This window comes from Cibotium barometz, chromosome 42 (genome assembly GCF_041138505.1).
Source record: "Cibotium barometz isolate CiBa-2024 chromosome 42, ASM4113850v1, whole genome shotgun sequence".
NCBI lineage: Eukaryota > Viridiplantae > Streptophyta > Polypodiopsida > Cyatheales > Cibotiaceae > Cibotium > Cibotium barometz.
The window spans coordinates 20,370,482-20,385,887 of record NC_141087.1 but is presented as its reverse complement, the minus strand read 5'-3'; the positions used below and the strand labels follow the sequence as shown (position 1 = coordinate 20,385,887).

At 40.4% G+C, this 15,406-nt stretch overlaps 2 protein-coding genes across 3 annotated transcripts in view; one reads left to right on the top strand and one right to left on the bottom strand.

Annotated features, from left to right (window-relative positions):
- The first annotated feature begins 231 nt into the window (after positions 1-231).
- LOC147614245 (pentatricopeptide repeat-containing protein At3g53360, mitochondrial-like) lies at positions 232-4,806 on the top strand. Of its 2 annotated transcripts, none has more exons than XM_086780788.1 (2): positions 232-2,261; positions 2,402-4,228. In XM_086780788.1, the coding sequence occupies exons 1-2, from the start codon at positions 408-410 to the stop codon at positions 2,528-2,530; spliced, it is 1,983 nt and encodes a 660-aa protein (XP_086636914.1). In that variant the 5' UTR covers positions 232-407; the 3' UTR covers positions 2,531-4,228. The 2 variants fall into 2 exon arrangements, with proteins under 2 accessions (XP_086636914.1, XP_086636913.1); XM_086780787.1 differs by adding an exon at positions 4,352-4,806 and having other exon boundaries at positions 235-4,204.
- Positions 4,807-5,983: 1,177 nt separating this feature from the next.
- LOC147614244 (uncharacterized) overlaps positions 5,984-15,406 on the bottom strand; it is a 29,282-nt gene continuing 19,859 nt past the window's right edge. Inside the window, exons 2-6 of the mRNA XM_086780495.1 lie at positions 6,789-6,878; positions 6,622-6,706; positions 6,408-6,506; positions 6,036-6,326; positions 5,984-6,004 (exon numbers count right to left, since the gene is read on the bottom strand). Coding sequence (XP_086636621.1) covers positions 5,984-6,004; positions 6,036-6,326; positions 6,408-6,506; positions 6,622-6,706; positions 6,789-6,878 — 586 coding nt within the window. The remainder of the gene's footprint in view (positions 6,005-6,035; positions 6,327-6,407; positions 6,507-6,621; positions 6,707-6,788; positions 6,879-15,406) is intronic.

Below are 15,406 nucleotides of genomic sequence, written 5' to 3'. Positions count from 1 at the left end.
CTCCAAACAAAATGCGAATCATCAAAGTCTCTTACTAGTCTCCTTGGCCCAACACAAGTGGAGAGAGAGAAGATCATTGTAACCGCTTGTTCGTCAACAATATATTCTTGGTGTTGATCTTGTTGGAATCACTCCCTTTTCATCTACTGTGACAAGTTATCTATCCACCAACTCCAAACAAAATGCGAATCATCAAAGTCTCTTACTAGTCTTCCTTAGGTCGCCATTGTGTTTTGCTTAGGGCACATCATGGTCAGGCCTGAGTGCCACTTCTTCCTCCTTTCGTTTACAAAGAGCAGATTACATATCTATTGGGGACGGAAGAATGAACGACATCCCGGCAAGGAACGAGGGACAATTTGTGTTTTATGTATGTGAACCGCAGGATATATGTCCGCCCTTTGTGAATGGATGCTTGGGGAAACGCCCAGCGAATCCACTTTCCTGTCCTCGCGAGCCATGTTTTGGCTCCGGTGATGTTCAGGATAATGGGGGCGGGGTACACAGAAAGGAGGCGGCACTTGGGTCACTGCTTCGACGTATGCCAAGTTCATGCAGGAGGGCAATGGGTACATGACGATCTGCTGAATGCGCACTCGCTAAACGAAAGCTCATTGAAGGCGGGTGACTTTCAGCAGGATTGCTCGCTCTGCCAGAGGCTCACCGATGAGAAACAGAAGAACCCATCCCTTGTAAGCCATACTCATAACGCCCACACTCACATCGTTGATCAATTGGACGACCCCTCCTTTCAAGCAGATTGTGCCTCCTATGGCACCCTCTTGCGTGCATGTACCCATGCAAAAGCCCTCTCTGATGGCCACCGCGTCCATGATCATATCATCAAAACTGGGCTCGAACAAAATGTGTACCTAATTAACCTCATCATTGATATGTACGGCCATGGTGCTGGGTCCATGCCCATGGCACATGCCCTCTTTGCCAAAATGTCCCATCCAGATCTCTTCTCATGGAACTTCATGATTAGAGCATATGCCCATAATGGGCTCTACAAGGAGGCCCTTGAACTCTTCCAGCAAATGCTATGGCAAGGTATGATGCTGCCGGATCAGTATATCTATGTCAGTATCCTCTCTGTATGTGCCAGCATCAAGGCCATAGCCCAAGGCAAGCAGCTGCATATCCAGATTTCATCAAGTGGGTTTGAGTTCGAGATAATTGTTGCTACCGCCCTCATCAACATGTATGGCAAGTGTGGAAGCTTGGTTGATGCATGGAAGGTGTTCAACAAAATGCCACGGCGAGATGTCATCTCATGGAATACCATGATTGCAGCATGTGTCCTGCATGGCCATGGTAAGGATGCTATTCAACTCTTAAAGCAGCTTCACGAGGAAGGCGAAGTGCCAAACAAGGCCACATTCACCATAATTCTTGATGCTTGTGTTATCCTTGGAGCCTTATTGGAAGGCAAGCATATTCATGCTTGTATTGCAGGCAAAGAATTGGAATCGGATCTTGTTGTGAGGACAGCCCTTTCCAACATGTATTCCAGGTGTACTGGCATGGAAGGTGCCCAAAGTATGCCTGACACCACAACCGAGTCAAATGGCCTGTTGCAAAGCACAACATATGCCCAGCAAGAGCTTATAGAGTTTGAACAAATGCAACTCAAAGAGATACTACGAGACAAATATGGGTTTGTTAGCATGATTTCTTCATGTGCCAGCCAAGCAGCCTTTGCCGAAGGAGAGAAGATGCACTCCTTTGTTGCTGGAACTAGAATGGAGATTGATGTTGTTGTGGGAACAGCTCTTATCAGCATGTATGGCAAGGGTGGGAAACCGGAGGTAGCAAGAACATTGTTTGATAAAATGCCTATCCATGATGTGGTCTCTTGGACTGCCATGATTGCCGCATATACTCAGAATGCTGAAGGCAAGGATGCTCTTGAGCTTTTTAAGCAAATGAAGCGGAAAGGCATAGAGCCAAACAAGGTCACCTTTGCCACAATTTTCGATGCATGTACTAGTGAAGATTCCCTAGCTGAAGGTAGGCATGTACACCGAGACATTTTAGGCAGTAAATTGGAGTTGGATGTCTATGTAGGAACTGCTCTTGTCAATATGTACGGAAGATTTGGATGTCTTGAGGATGCAAGGATGATATTTGATAAAATGCCTACCCATGATGTGATTGCGTGGAATGCTATCATTGCAGCGTCAGCACACAACGAGGAAGGTGCGAGAGCGCTGCAGCTTTTCAGGCAAATGCAGGAGCAAGGTGTGATGCCAAACAAGGTAACATTTATTAGCACTTTTGATGCATGCACAATCCACTTAGCTCTTCCTGAAGGAAAACGGATACATGCCCAAGTATTGGTAAATAAGCTTGAATCTGATATTGTTTTAGGGACTGCACTCATCAACATGTATGGCAGGTTTGGATACCTGGAAAATGCAAGGAGGATCTTCAATGCAATTCTGAAGAGAGATATAGTTTCGTGGACTGCAATTATGGCAGCATATGCTCACTACGGGCAGATCAAGGAAGCCTTCAAACTGTTTGACGAAATGCAATTTGAGGGATTGGTGCCAGACAAGGTTAGCTGTATCAGCATTCTGTCTGCATGTGTTAGTAAAACAGGCATAGACGATGGGAGGCAGATGCACACACGTGTGGTTGCTTGTGGAATCGATTTAGATGTTAGTGTAACAAATGGACTCATTACCATGTATGGCAAATGTGGTAGCATGGAGGATGCAATGAAGACATTTGAGAATATGTCAGGGCGAGATAGACACACCTATGTAAGCATTCTCTCTGCATGTGCAAATCAGCCAGATTTAGCTGAAGGTAGAAAAATCCACAGGCGTGTTGTGGAAACTGGATTTGAGTTGGAGGTTCCGGTGGGGAACGCCCTCATTAACATGTACAGTAAATGTGGCAGCCTACAGGAGGCCGGGATGGTGTTTGAAATGATGCCCGACTGGGACATAGTTTCGTGGACCATCATGATTGCATCACATGCTCAGCATGGATATGGTGAGTATGCCCTACAACTCTTTGACCAAATGCAGAAGGAAGGACTGTTTCCAAACATGGTCACATTTGTCAACATACTCAATGCATTTAGTCACGCTGGCATGGTCGATGAAGGATTCCGGTGCTTTGGCTATATTAGTCAGAATCATAGCACAATGACACCAATTGAAGATCACTACAACTGTATAATAGACTTGCTTGGGAGGGCAGGAAGATTGAGTGAAGCAGAGGACTTGATCAAAAAGATGCCATTCCCCCCAAGTGTTGTTTCGTGGACAAGCTTGCTCAATGCCTGCAGACACCATGTAGATGTGGAGCGAGGTGAACGTGCCGCTGAGCATGTTTTTCGAATGGAACCCGATAATCCAGCACCATACATAACAATGTATAACCTTTATACCTCTGTCCTCAGGGTAGATGATGCGGCAATGGTTATATACAGGCTGAAGGAAAAGGGTCTGCTAAATAGTGAGGTTGCTGCATGTGTGAGATGAAAGAGTTTTGAGTGTAGATTGGCATAAAACTCACATTGTGGAATGATGGCACCGGTAAGGGGCAGCACCAGTCCAAGTAAGAGCCTTTATGTAGGCCTAGATTGGAGGCTGAAACAGGTTGGTGAAGAGCTAAAGCAGCATTGAGTTGGTTGACCTGGTCCTGCATCAAACACGCTGATCCAGATCCAGAATTTGTCAACCATTCAGCATAATGCAGATGCCGAAAGAGGCTGCAAGGTTGGCGAAGGTCAGCAAGCTGACCTAGATCGAAAATACAACCACCAGTTAGAACTATGGAGATCAGCTGATGGAGACTGCAAGTTTGACCAATGTTAGCAACAGCCAACCACATTTCCAGTTGGCTATCATAGAAAAAGATATTGACAGAGTCAAAAGAAACAGTGCATGCTCCTTATCGAATGCTTCCTATCAAGGGTGATGCAAAATAGAAACCCTCATGGAAGACTGACAGAGGATTTTCACAATATACTTGAAGGGAGTTGATTTGGTAGCTTATAGTTGAGGTTGGTTCTTTATGCAAGTGCTAACCTTGCAGTGGGGTGTGGAGTGAATCCCATGCAAGCATGTGAGATGTTACGAAGCAGAACGAGCTACCGAAATTGATCTTGACGAAGCTCAAAACAGTTTCCAGACGGCTCATTGATCAAACTTGGGTGAGCCCATGCATTTTCTGAGAAAATACAGTAAGAGCCTCTTCTTTTCCAAAACTGCTCCCTTGATCCAGTTTGGCTTAGAGTAAGATGTTTCTTGTCAACTATCTGTCTGTCTACTTTCTCTTTCTTGAAACTTCACTTTGTTATCTTGTTTACATTACTTTGCTGTGGTTACAGATTCACAAGGTATCCATGGTGAATAAAAACTATGGTCGTTCTTGTGGAAGACGTTCTGTGGATGATAATGCTATGAAGGCAGAATTATACCACACATCCTTACCCCGTCGACCTGCTTCTTCTATTTCTTCGGTAGACAATTCAAGTACAGTCAAAACGGAAGGAACTTGGGAAAGGTTTACTGTTTCGAAAGGAGCATGGGTGCTCATGCAACCTAGAAAAAGAAAGAGACCCCAGACAAAAAATATTTTCTTGGCATCATGGAAGGGAAGAGTACGAGATTTTAAAATCACCAGAGGAAAGATATCGGTGAAAGAAGTTTTGATTCAGCATGTGTACATGCATAAAGAACTTGTCTTGCGAGACTATCCAAATGATCTTCCGCAACACAGGCCTAATTGTATATTTTTCTATTGTGGTTTGGTTCTTTATGAGGTGCATGGATTTTTAAGACAAAGCTTTCTTTCTTTGCTTATTGATATTCTTGTGATATTTTATTTTAGATTTATACCCTTCATCGTATGAGACATGGCAAAACATCGATTGTATTCTGGGATTTATAGATGTTTTGCATGGATCGATAGGAGAACAACAATACGAAGGTCGATGTGCAACAGAGCTAGCTCAATCCGGTATATTTTTTACTGATCATTTTTATCAGTTGTTTGCTGGACAATGCAAACACACATGGTGTGTTAAGAAAACAAGACCTTCCAGCATGGAATTCAGTGGATTGGCCTCTCCCACATTTTAGTGTTACAGAGGCATACAGAGCCAAGCTTTTCAAAGAAGTACAGAAAGCTCTTAGGTCCAATATTGCCACAAGGATAATAAAAATTTCTTTGTGCATGCCTCTCACAGTTTTTGTAGACTTGTTTAATACCTTTCCAGTGAAGGTTTCAAAAACAATGTTCACAGTTAAAGCAACAAGTCTGGCATGCATGCCACAATTTTTGGATAAAGGTTGGGATAAGAAGACATGTAGTTCAGTGTTTTGTGAGGTTGTCCAACCTTCTATGCAACTGAAGTACATGGTTGCATCACAAAATTTTATTTTTTCTTTTTATTATAAGCGCAGTCGAATGCTAGGTACAAAACTAGTCCCTATGGATCAAGATGAAGATTCTTTTGGTGCAGAAAATAAACTTCTTGTTATTGATGTTGTTGAGAATGGTGATGTGCTAGTCAATATCACATTAAGACAATGCTGCTCCCTAGCTCAATTGCGCAATGACATTCTATTTGAGACAGAAGGTTCTATTTCAAAGGACTTTTTATTTATCTACAACAATAAGAAGGTATACCATGTGACTTATCCTAGTCTCATTAAGCACTGCTATTAGTTTACTTTACCCTATTGTTTCATATTGCTTTTTTGCAGGTGCTCAAAAGAAGAGAGAGATCAATAAAATGCAAAGACATTGAAAATTTTAAAATTGAGATAACACAGACTCCATAAACAAAGGTATTATATTCAGAAATGTAAAATTCTGTACAGAAGTGTTTAATTACATATGTAGAACATATTCTTGACAACAATTTTCTATTTATCTACAGGTTGATCTAGAGGCTGCTCTACATGGTCCAACCTCACCGTATCATCTTTATTTGGAGAATCTACTTTCTGTTGCTCTATCTTGTCGTGTACAGTCTCTTGGTGCTGCTCCATTGTCTCCTCTACTACCCTTGGAGCATCTGTTTGCTGTTGCTCCATCATTTCCTCAATAACATCAGCAGCAACAGGTCCTTGTTCTTGTGGCTTCTCCTCATCAGCACTAGGTCCTTGTTCTTGTGGCACCACATCTGCATCATCTGTATCATCAAGGTGTATGACACCTTCTCGGACTTTAGAGCTCTCACCTAACTCGACAGTAGCTGGTACAATAGGTTTGGGGAAGGCATACTTCAAAAACTTCCAAATTATATCAGCTCTGAAACTATACACGTAGCTCGAGTTGAAGCTATCTTCTCTCATCTGCAATGAGATATGATGATTTAGAACACTTTGTACCAATATCAAATTTTTTGAAGCTAAATGAAAATTATTTTTTCTTACAAGCTCTGGCTGTCCTATCTCAAAATAGCTTGAAAGTATATATTTGGCACTAATCAGCACTCTCCAGCCACAGCTACTTGAATCATCTTGTTGTGGTGTCTGGATAGTTGGAAAGATATGTTAGAAACTGTTAATGTCTGAACAAAATAAAATTATTCAATAAGTTCAAAGGCATAGCATGAAATAGACATCAGTAGAGGGAGCAACTTTCTACCTCTAAATCTATTGGCTCTATTGAATCCAAAAGATTGACATTAGGAGGACACTGATCCAATGCATCTAGAAGTCTTCTAATACAACTGCAATACATATAATTTAGTTAGTTTGCATTAAATCCAAATAATGAAGTTTAAAGTTAAAAATAGCACACAAACCACTTACAATTTAACCTCTCTGTGTGTGTTTCTAAGAGAGTTGAATAAAAAGCATTGCTTCTGCTGGATGTCAATAGAAGCAAAGCTCCAGTGGTCACTGCATAAGGAAAAAAGCATTAAAAAATCAAAGGCTACAAGAGTACTCAATCTTGAAGGAAAATCCCAAAAGAAGCAGCCACACACATACTTGTTATGGTATGGAAGTAGCAAAATATCAACATGATCAAAATCACAGTGTCTGAACCAATTGGAAATATCCATGGGAGTTTCCTTTGGATCTCTTAACTTGAAGGAAATTGCAGGATCAATAATATAAACTGTATGCTGTACAGCATGGTTCAGCCAGCTTCTCATCATGCTACATTGGACAAAACAATAATTAAGGTAAGGTGTAAGGGAGGAGGTACAATAAGGATTGTTTTGCAAACAAATGTAAAATAAAAGACACTTACTAGAGCATTGCAAGAATGATAGTATCTGAGCAATACTCATTCTTATGAGCCAATGCTGCCAAGCATGCTCTTGTCAAGTCAAAATTATTCTCTGAAAAATCATCTTCAATATGGACAACTATGTTAGGGCCCAGCTCCTGCAACCTTCTCTGTATCTGTAGCTCCATCTGTACAGTCTCCACATTTATAGCAGACTTGGATTTCTCTATTTGCTGCTTCAGTGACTCCTCATAAGCAGCTTTCCCTCTGGTGCTCATTGAGTGGGTCACTTCAACAACCTTCACCTTGTCTGCCTTCAATTTCCTTGTAGGTGGAATTAATAATATGTCTCTCATTTTAATGTCCTGCCATTCCACAGGATGGACCAGCTTGTCATACCTCCACCTCACTCTGGACAATGTGTTGAAGTCCTTGGCCATCAGAGTTACCCTGTGAGCATGGGTTGCTATAAGCATTGCATCTTCAAAGTACTTCTCCAGGTAATCCTCTGCCATTTCCTGTAAGGAAAGAATGGCAGTCCTGTTCCACCTGAAACCAAGGTGCCAGCTATCACAGATTTCTCTCACTAGCCTCTGAAAAGGTGCCTTGGGGATTGCAAAGCCTATAGCTTTTTGCTGTTTCCTGATCTCCTTTAGCACACCAGCAGAATGCTTTAACCTCTTGGACTTTTGCTGTAGCATGCTCATTGGCTTCCCCTTCCTGCCATGTGCAACTCTTCCTTTTGTAGGCACAGTAGATTCCTTGACATCAGCCCCAGCTGCTGCTGCTGCAAGCCCTGGCCCCTTGCCAGACCTCCTTGCAGTTGCCTTGGTTCTTGCCATCACTCTGAAAAGGTCCATACAAAGCAATAGTAAAAGATAAGAAACATGGAGAACATAGAATGATTAAAGAAGGTGATGACAACTTGGATGAAGCAAAATTGAACAATTTGCAACAAAAGGCGATTATGAATATTTGAAATTTGTAACAGCTCAGAATCGCGTTTTTCTGCAAATGCTTGAAACAACATGCTTTTGCATTCATATGATGAATTCTCTATCTTTCCAACTACAAACAATATGTATTGTGTTTATAGAAGAGCTATGCAGGCCTGAAATGGGTGGATAAAGAAGCATTTTAAAATCTGCAACAAAATGCGATTTGCACTATTTTGAGATTTCTAAAATCCCCTCCTCGCGTTTTGCTGCAAATTCTAGAGACAACATACTTCAGCATGCCTTTAGTCATTTCAGTGTGTATGCAGCTTGGTGCAACATAGATTGAGCCTATGGACATCAAGAAGTGATCAAACTTCATTCAACAGGGCCAAATAAAAAGTCTTCCTGCTTCTACATGCAGTGGAGAAAATCTAAAAAATGCATATAATATTTATCATAATATGTAACCTACATCACATCAATCAATTCCTTACCCTAATATACTATTAAACAAGAAGGAGAGGAAAAAGATTTTCTTACTAACCTGGAAGGTATCTGCAAGTGTTCTGTGCTGATGATGAGTATCCTGTGCTGGGTGTGAACCTCTGCTGCTGCTGGTCTGGATGCTGATGGTGTGGAGTAGGGAGTTAGAGATGCAAGAGAACTGAGTTAGGAGAGTAGATTATTACAAAATACAAATAATGGAGTTATTAATACCACACGTGTGAGATATAGTCGTTTTTTAACACGTGTGGGTCCCACCAAATCTTTTGGGATTTGAAATTTGTGGGTCACTTTTTGCCTTGGAACTTGTATGATTTCATAATTAGATCCATTAACACTTTTCCCTCCCCGTATTCCATCCCTGCCACAGCACCCTCCCATCATCCTCTTCTCTCCCACTTTGACCACTTTCTACCCAACACACTCCATCCACTCTGCAACCTGTCTGAAGACTACTACCATTACCAGATCTCCAGGTTACCAGTGCTATGGCTCAGTTTTGGAAAAGAGCAGGACAATCTCCAGGGCTATTCCATCAGTATGGAAGAGGAAAAGAAAGGTCAGAGATCTATACCATTTCCAATGTTTTCTGACATATATTTCTTCCATCTGTAGAATTATTAAATCTCAGTGCCTAGAATCTGGCAGATCACCCTAGGATTTGATTAGAGATGGATATGAGTAGGATTTGGAATTTTGCAACAAAATGCGATTAGAAAGGTTTATGTTTTCCAAATGCTCCAAATCGCGTTTTGCTGCAAATTCTGATATTTGTTCTGGTTCTTATTTTTTCTCCTTCTTTTAATCTCTTTTGCACTGGGGATTTCCTCCTTGCATCATTTACTGTCCTCAACATTGTGAGATATCCCTAACATTTGATTGGAAATGGATGTCAGTAGAAATTCAGAATTTGCAACAAAATGCGAGGAGAGCACTTTACATTTTTCAAATGGGTCTGCATCGCGTTTTGTTGCAAAGTCTTGTGTCTCTTTTGGTTTTTACTGTTTGCTCATTGTTTTGCTTTCTATGTCCATGGAGATGTCTTTCTTGATGATGAGAAATGTTTCTGCTTTGGAACAGTTGATCCTCAGGCCCCTCCTTTCAAGAGGAAGTTGGACTTCTCTGCTGCTATACTCAGACCACAGCAATCACCAGGTGATTCATGTGTGCTGATGAAGAGTTTTGTTTGGTGATATCCTATACTTTATCTGATTGCATATGTGAGCATATAGAATTCATGTTATATAAATTTTGCTTCAGGCAAAAGCAAGAGACTAGAGCAGAAAGGTGAGTCTTCCCTTTCAAAACAAAGGGAACCAGAAGAGGACAAATCTCCAGATTTGCTCCTATTTGACTTTCTTCACAAGTGCAAGGCTCAAAGGAACTTCCACATATACAACAGTATTTTCAACAGGGAGTTCACTATGAGCTCTCTTTTGGACCATCACAGAGATTTCCTTTCAGACCATTGGGATACCTTCAAACAACTGACAGAGGCAAGAAGGATTGTGGAAGGTGAAAAGGTTTTTGTGCATTTAAATCATATTGTCTCCATTGAGAAGCTGAGGTATCATGTGAATAGAAGGTTTGACAGCCTGCCTGAGAAATATAAATTCAGTTGTAACTTGCACACCAGAAAGTGTAGAGTGCTTGAGGAAAACATGGCATTCCTCATGTACATTGTCTTTCAACAGCAATCTCTAGAAGAGCAAGGGCAGGAGACTGAAGAAGAAGATATATCTGTGGGGGCAGAGGTAAAAGAGAATATTCCTATGGCAACAGATATAGCAGAGCAGGAAGAAGATATCAACCTCGAGGATGAGGGGCTGCAAGTGGCTGCTCTTGACCTTGTTCAACTAAGGACTGAGACTCTTAGGGCAGCACAGCCAGTTGAAGACTTTGATGTTCAGAGCAGCAACTATGCAGTGCCCATGCTTCCAGGTGTCTTGATTGGTGGTAAAGATTATGTTTTCCTCCATGATATAGAGTGTATGTTCAATTTGAGGGAGGACTATGCCATTTCCCTTATTGCCCAGGCTTCAAGGCTTGACAAGGAGGTTGGCATAGAGGATGACCATTCACTGCTAGCTTTGGAAACAACCTTTGATCCTGCAGAGGCCCTTACTATTTGTTTCAAAGAGGCTGAAAGTTTCCAAGAGCCAGATGAAGCAGCCTTCCAGCTCACCCAGGAAGCTATGAATCTCTCATCACTTCATAAGGAAAAACTTAAAGAAGAGGCTGGACTGGAGGGGAGAGGAATAAATCTTTGGAAAGATGAACTTCTTGTTGCTGATGAAAATGAGAGGGTATGATATTATTATCAAATCAAATACTTTATGTTGTGTTTAAATGTTTTGTAGTTATGTATCATTGTCTCACTATAATCTTTTGATACATGGCAGCTACAAATTGAGGATGACACATTCCTCCAGAGATCAAGTGGAAGCAGGCCAGCTGGGTTTGGCAAAATGTCAAGCCTAGCTCATTATATTCATGATCTAGGTAGTGCTAAGATCTTGATTTACCATAGGCAGTTATGCAACAATGGAGAAGCCATTGTTTACTTCTTTAAATGTTTGTCTAGGGTATTAGGTGGACATGATCTTCCATGGCAAAAGGAAAAGATCATTTTAATAGAGAGGTTGTCCGCCATAGATATATTTGGGGATTATGTGAATAAGCAGGCCTCTAGGGCCTCTTACTTTTTGTCTTACACTTCTTATGCATTAGCATGTGGTGTTAAGGAGCCCAAATGTCTAGAGGGCTATGGAAAACACAAGCTCATAAGGTTCCGAGAGCCACCCATGATTGCATCAGGCCACACAATCCAAGAAGAAGAACACGTGGAGATAGCTGAAGACAAGGATACCCCTCTCACACAAGCAACAGAGGCAAGCATTGATAAACAGAAAGTCGACATCAAGCCAATAAGGAAGAAAAAGAGTCCAATCAAGTTCAAAAAGAGAGTTCCGACTCGCAAGCCTTGGGAGTAATAGGATTTAGTCATCAAATATAGCACAAACATTATGTTGAAGTTGAACTGATTTGTACAAAGTCTTTGATCCTCATCAGTTCCTTGTCCGTACGGACGATCAGTACCCTTTTGCATTTGTCCCATCATTGTACGACACTTCAGTACACTCTTCCCACACTCAAAATCTTCTAAAAGTGTTTGACACTTAGTATTTTATTGGTAAGGATCAACAGTATGTCTACCATAATTAAGTAGTATTGATTGAATTTTTTGTGTGTTAATATATGGATGTATTGATGCTTGTTAATATAGATCACATGTTTCACAAAAGACTTACTTTTGATAGAGTCTCAAAACATATAGGCATTACACCAAGAGTCACTTGTTCCACAGAATAAAAATCTATTGATTGAGTTTGAAAACATGTGGACATAATACCAATAAGTTACAAACTGCTATTCATGTTTACTTGTCCATTTATGGTTTCTAAATATCTTCGAATCCCTCCACTGTCTATGTCTCTCTGCTGCCATTGAATTGTCCAAAGTTTGTCTTCGTCTTTGCTTTTGGGCTAGAATAAAAGCAAGCTTGACTTTGGAGCTAGCAACTTTTCTTTGAGCATGCAGCCTTTGTAGAATGCCTCGGTAAAACCATTGGAAGACTTCCTTCAGACTATTTGCCTTTTGACTCCCTCCATAGTGTTGTGTGTGTCTGAAAAATGCATTACGTGCCATGTAGTGAGACTTCTCCATGCCTTGGGTAGACCAAATTGCTGGGCATCCATACTTTTTGACAAAATAGGGAAGGTGGTTGTAGATAATATGCTGTTTTCACAAAGACATAAGAATGCATAGTAAGTTATAAAAGAAAAGAGGATCACACTTAAGTAAAAGAAGAAGACATCACTTTACCATGTAGTGAGTTATATTGCAGGCTGTCCATGCGTCTTTCATTGACTTCCCAAAATGTTTTATTGCCTCTTCAAAGTTCTTGTAATCACTCTTTGTCCATGTTACATTGTCACAGAACATGAAGAGTTGATCAAGAGACCTCCACACCTCTGCCTTCACATTTCGTGCTTCCCCATCTGCCTCATGATCTTTCACGGCATTATGGACTTGCTTCCACAATCCATAACTAATCCTTGAAACTGTTTTACCTTGCCTTACTTGCTTACTATTGTGTTTGGGTCGAGACAAGAATCTTCTTGCCTTAACACCACCAATAGAGGGCTTGATTGGTACCTCCTTGCCATTGCTAGACTTTTTAAAATCCTTTGTGATATGAACATCACCTCCATGCAGACCTATATCGGATAACACTTTTTCCAATGCATGAAGAGCATCCTTTCTATTTCTTTCGGGACGGAGTTTCCAAGCAAATCCAATATACAAAAATACCAATTTCTCAATAATTCGACATAGAGCATGCAATGTGCATATGTGAACATTACATAGTGGAATGTCAAGAATGGCCTTGAAGTCAGGGTCAACTTTATCTCTATTAGGTGCTCTCTTCCACCATTTAGAATCCATTACTTGCGCTGATTCTTTGCAGTAAAGACAAGGAGACTTTGAGTTACCTCCTTTACTAACGTTATACATGCACTTAAGTGTTTTAAGATCCCCCGCGATGTGCCACTCTACTTGAAAATCACCTTTTCCTGCAACATGGAGATTCTCTCCTTGCACCTGTCTTTTAATTATTCTTGGTATTTCCGTGTGGTGAAACACCCAATCTAGTGTTTCATGGTCTTCTGTCTTTACCTGTGATTATACAAAACAAAAGTCTTACTATAAAAGATTTGAAAACATTGACTAAAATCAAGTACGAAATAAAAAATGATCATACCTGGAATGAGCCCAACCACCATATGTGTTTCTCCGACTGCACACTAAAATACTTCGAACTCGCTTCATTCAATGATGTATCAAGTGCTCCATTCATCAATGTGATAGTAATCCTTTCCATTTTCTTTTCCTTTACAACCTCACACTCATCCAGTTTGATAACAAATTTCAAAATGCCTTTGCACTCTTCAAATGTTATTCCATAAAACTCGACCATTCTTCTTTGAAGTTGTTGTAGATCTACAAATATATTGTTCCAAGGGTCATACACAGTGGTTCCTTTAGCACCATGAAATATATCTTCAATATGGATATATGGTCCAATAAACTCATCTATACTTTCATTCAAATGACCTCTTATCTTCCACACTGTTGCTGGATTTGGCAGTAAAACTCGTTTAATCCTTTGATCTCTCAAAGTTGAGGATATCGCATGGAAAATCGAACTATATCCCTTCCTGCTAACTCCACTAACATCAAGAGCCTCTTGGTTTGTAGTACCATCAACTTGATTATTGGATATAAAGTCCTCTACAACATTGCGTTTGATTGTTTTGTATTTTTTTTCTTCAATCAAACTTTTTGCTACACCACAAGAAAGCAATCCTTTCATTTGTTTAACTGGAAGAAGGTTGGGATCCATATTTTCTTTTGCAGGCTCCAATAATTTCCTATAGTAACAATATAGTAACAACACAATATGCCTATATTATTCAACACTTCCAATCCTGTTTTGCAATAATGGACAAAATACATATAGTCATTTGAGAGCATTTTTGAGTTTAAAAAATAAGAAATTGCAAACTAACCTTGCTTCGTGAATTCTTCGCTTGCATCCACCAGTCCCAGCCTTCAAATTTGCAATGTTTTTAATCTTCCTACTTCGTTGTCTGTCTCCAAGCATGGTTCTCTTCCTTCTTGATCTTGTTAACTCTTTTTTACTCTTTGAATGCTCCTCAATTTCATTCTGCAACTGCTGCTCCAATTTTGCACGAATAGCTATCTCTTGAATCCTGGCTCCCTTTTCTTGTAGGTACATTGTTTTATATGTTTCTGCAAATGCAGACTGTGCTGAAATATAACCAAGAAGTCCATTTTGTCCATCGCCCCGCAAACCTCAATAGTGTGGTTGGATTGACAAATGGAGGTGTAGAGTTTTGTACTGGACATTTTGGATATATACTTCCATCACACCATAAGTCAATATGTTGGAGCCCTTCTCTTCTCATATTTTCCCGTTGTTGAGCATTTAGCACCGTATCCTTTCGTCTTTTTTGTGCTGGAGCATATTGTTCTTCTAAGTCGATGTGAAGATGATATAATCGCTTCTTCTGAGATTGTACTTCACTAGTATCGGCCATTTTTGTGCTTCTGAGGTTGCAAAGTTGGCTTCTCAATCTCATAGTCTTTTTGTAACATGAATTGTGGAAGTGTGGCGGTATCCATACAATCATTAAGTTCAGTGATGGATTCTTTATGAGAGGCCTGCACACGTCGTCAAAAGAGATGCGAAATCTTCGAGAAACAAAAAAAATTAAGGAGATATTTAATGCAAAATCGTGTTAGTTAGACAAAAGATTATCTTATTCTTTTCTGAACTGACAGTTCAGTGGTCCTTACTGACAGTTCTGAGCCACGTTTCCATATTTTATTATTTTTGAGATCTTTTAGGAGAGAAATAAATCGAAAAATAGTGAATTTCTTACAGGGCCCCAAAATGAGCTCCGTTTTTCCCTAATGTGGCCTTAACTCGTTTGATGCTTAATTAAACCATTGGCATTCACAAGCTTCTAGTGTCGCTCATCTAGAGTAATCTTCCTTTTGATCTCTCTTTTGGATGCATAGTACTAGTGTATTTTGATTCTAGTTCAATTTCTAGTGGCTTTGGTTGTAAGGTTTCTCCCCAGCCTCTCAAGATGTCCAGTTTT

Coding starts and splice junctions, on each gene's coding strand:
- LOC147614245 (XM_086780787.1), top strand. CDS start 408: ATGGATGCTTGGGGAAACGCCCAGCGAATCCACTTTCCTGTCCTCGCG.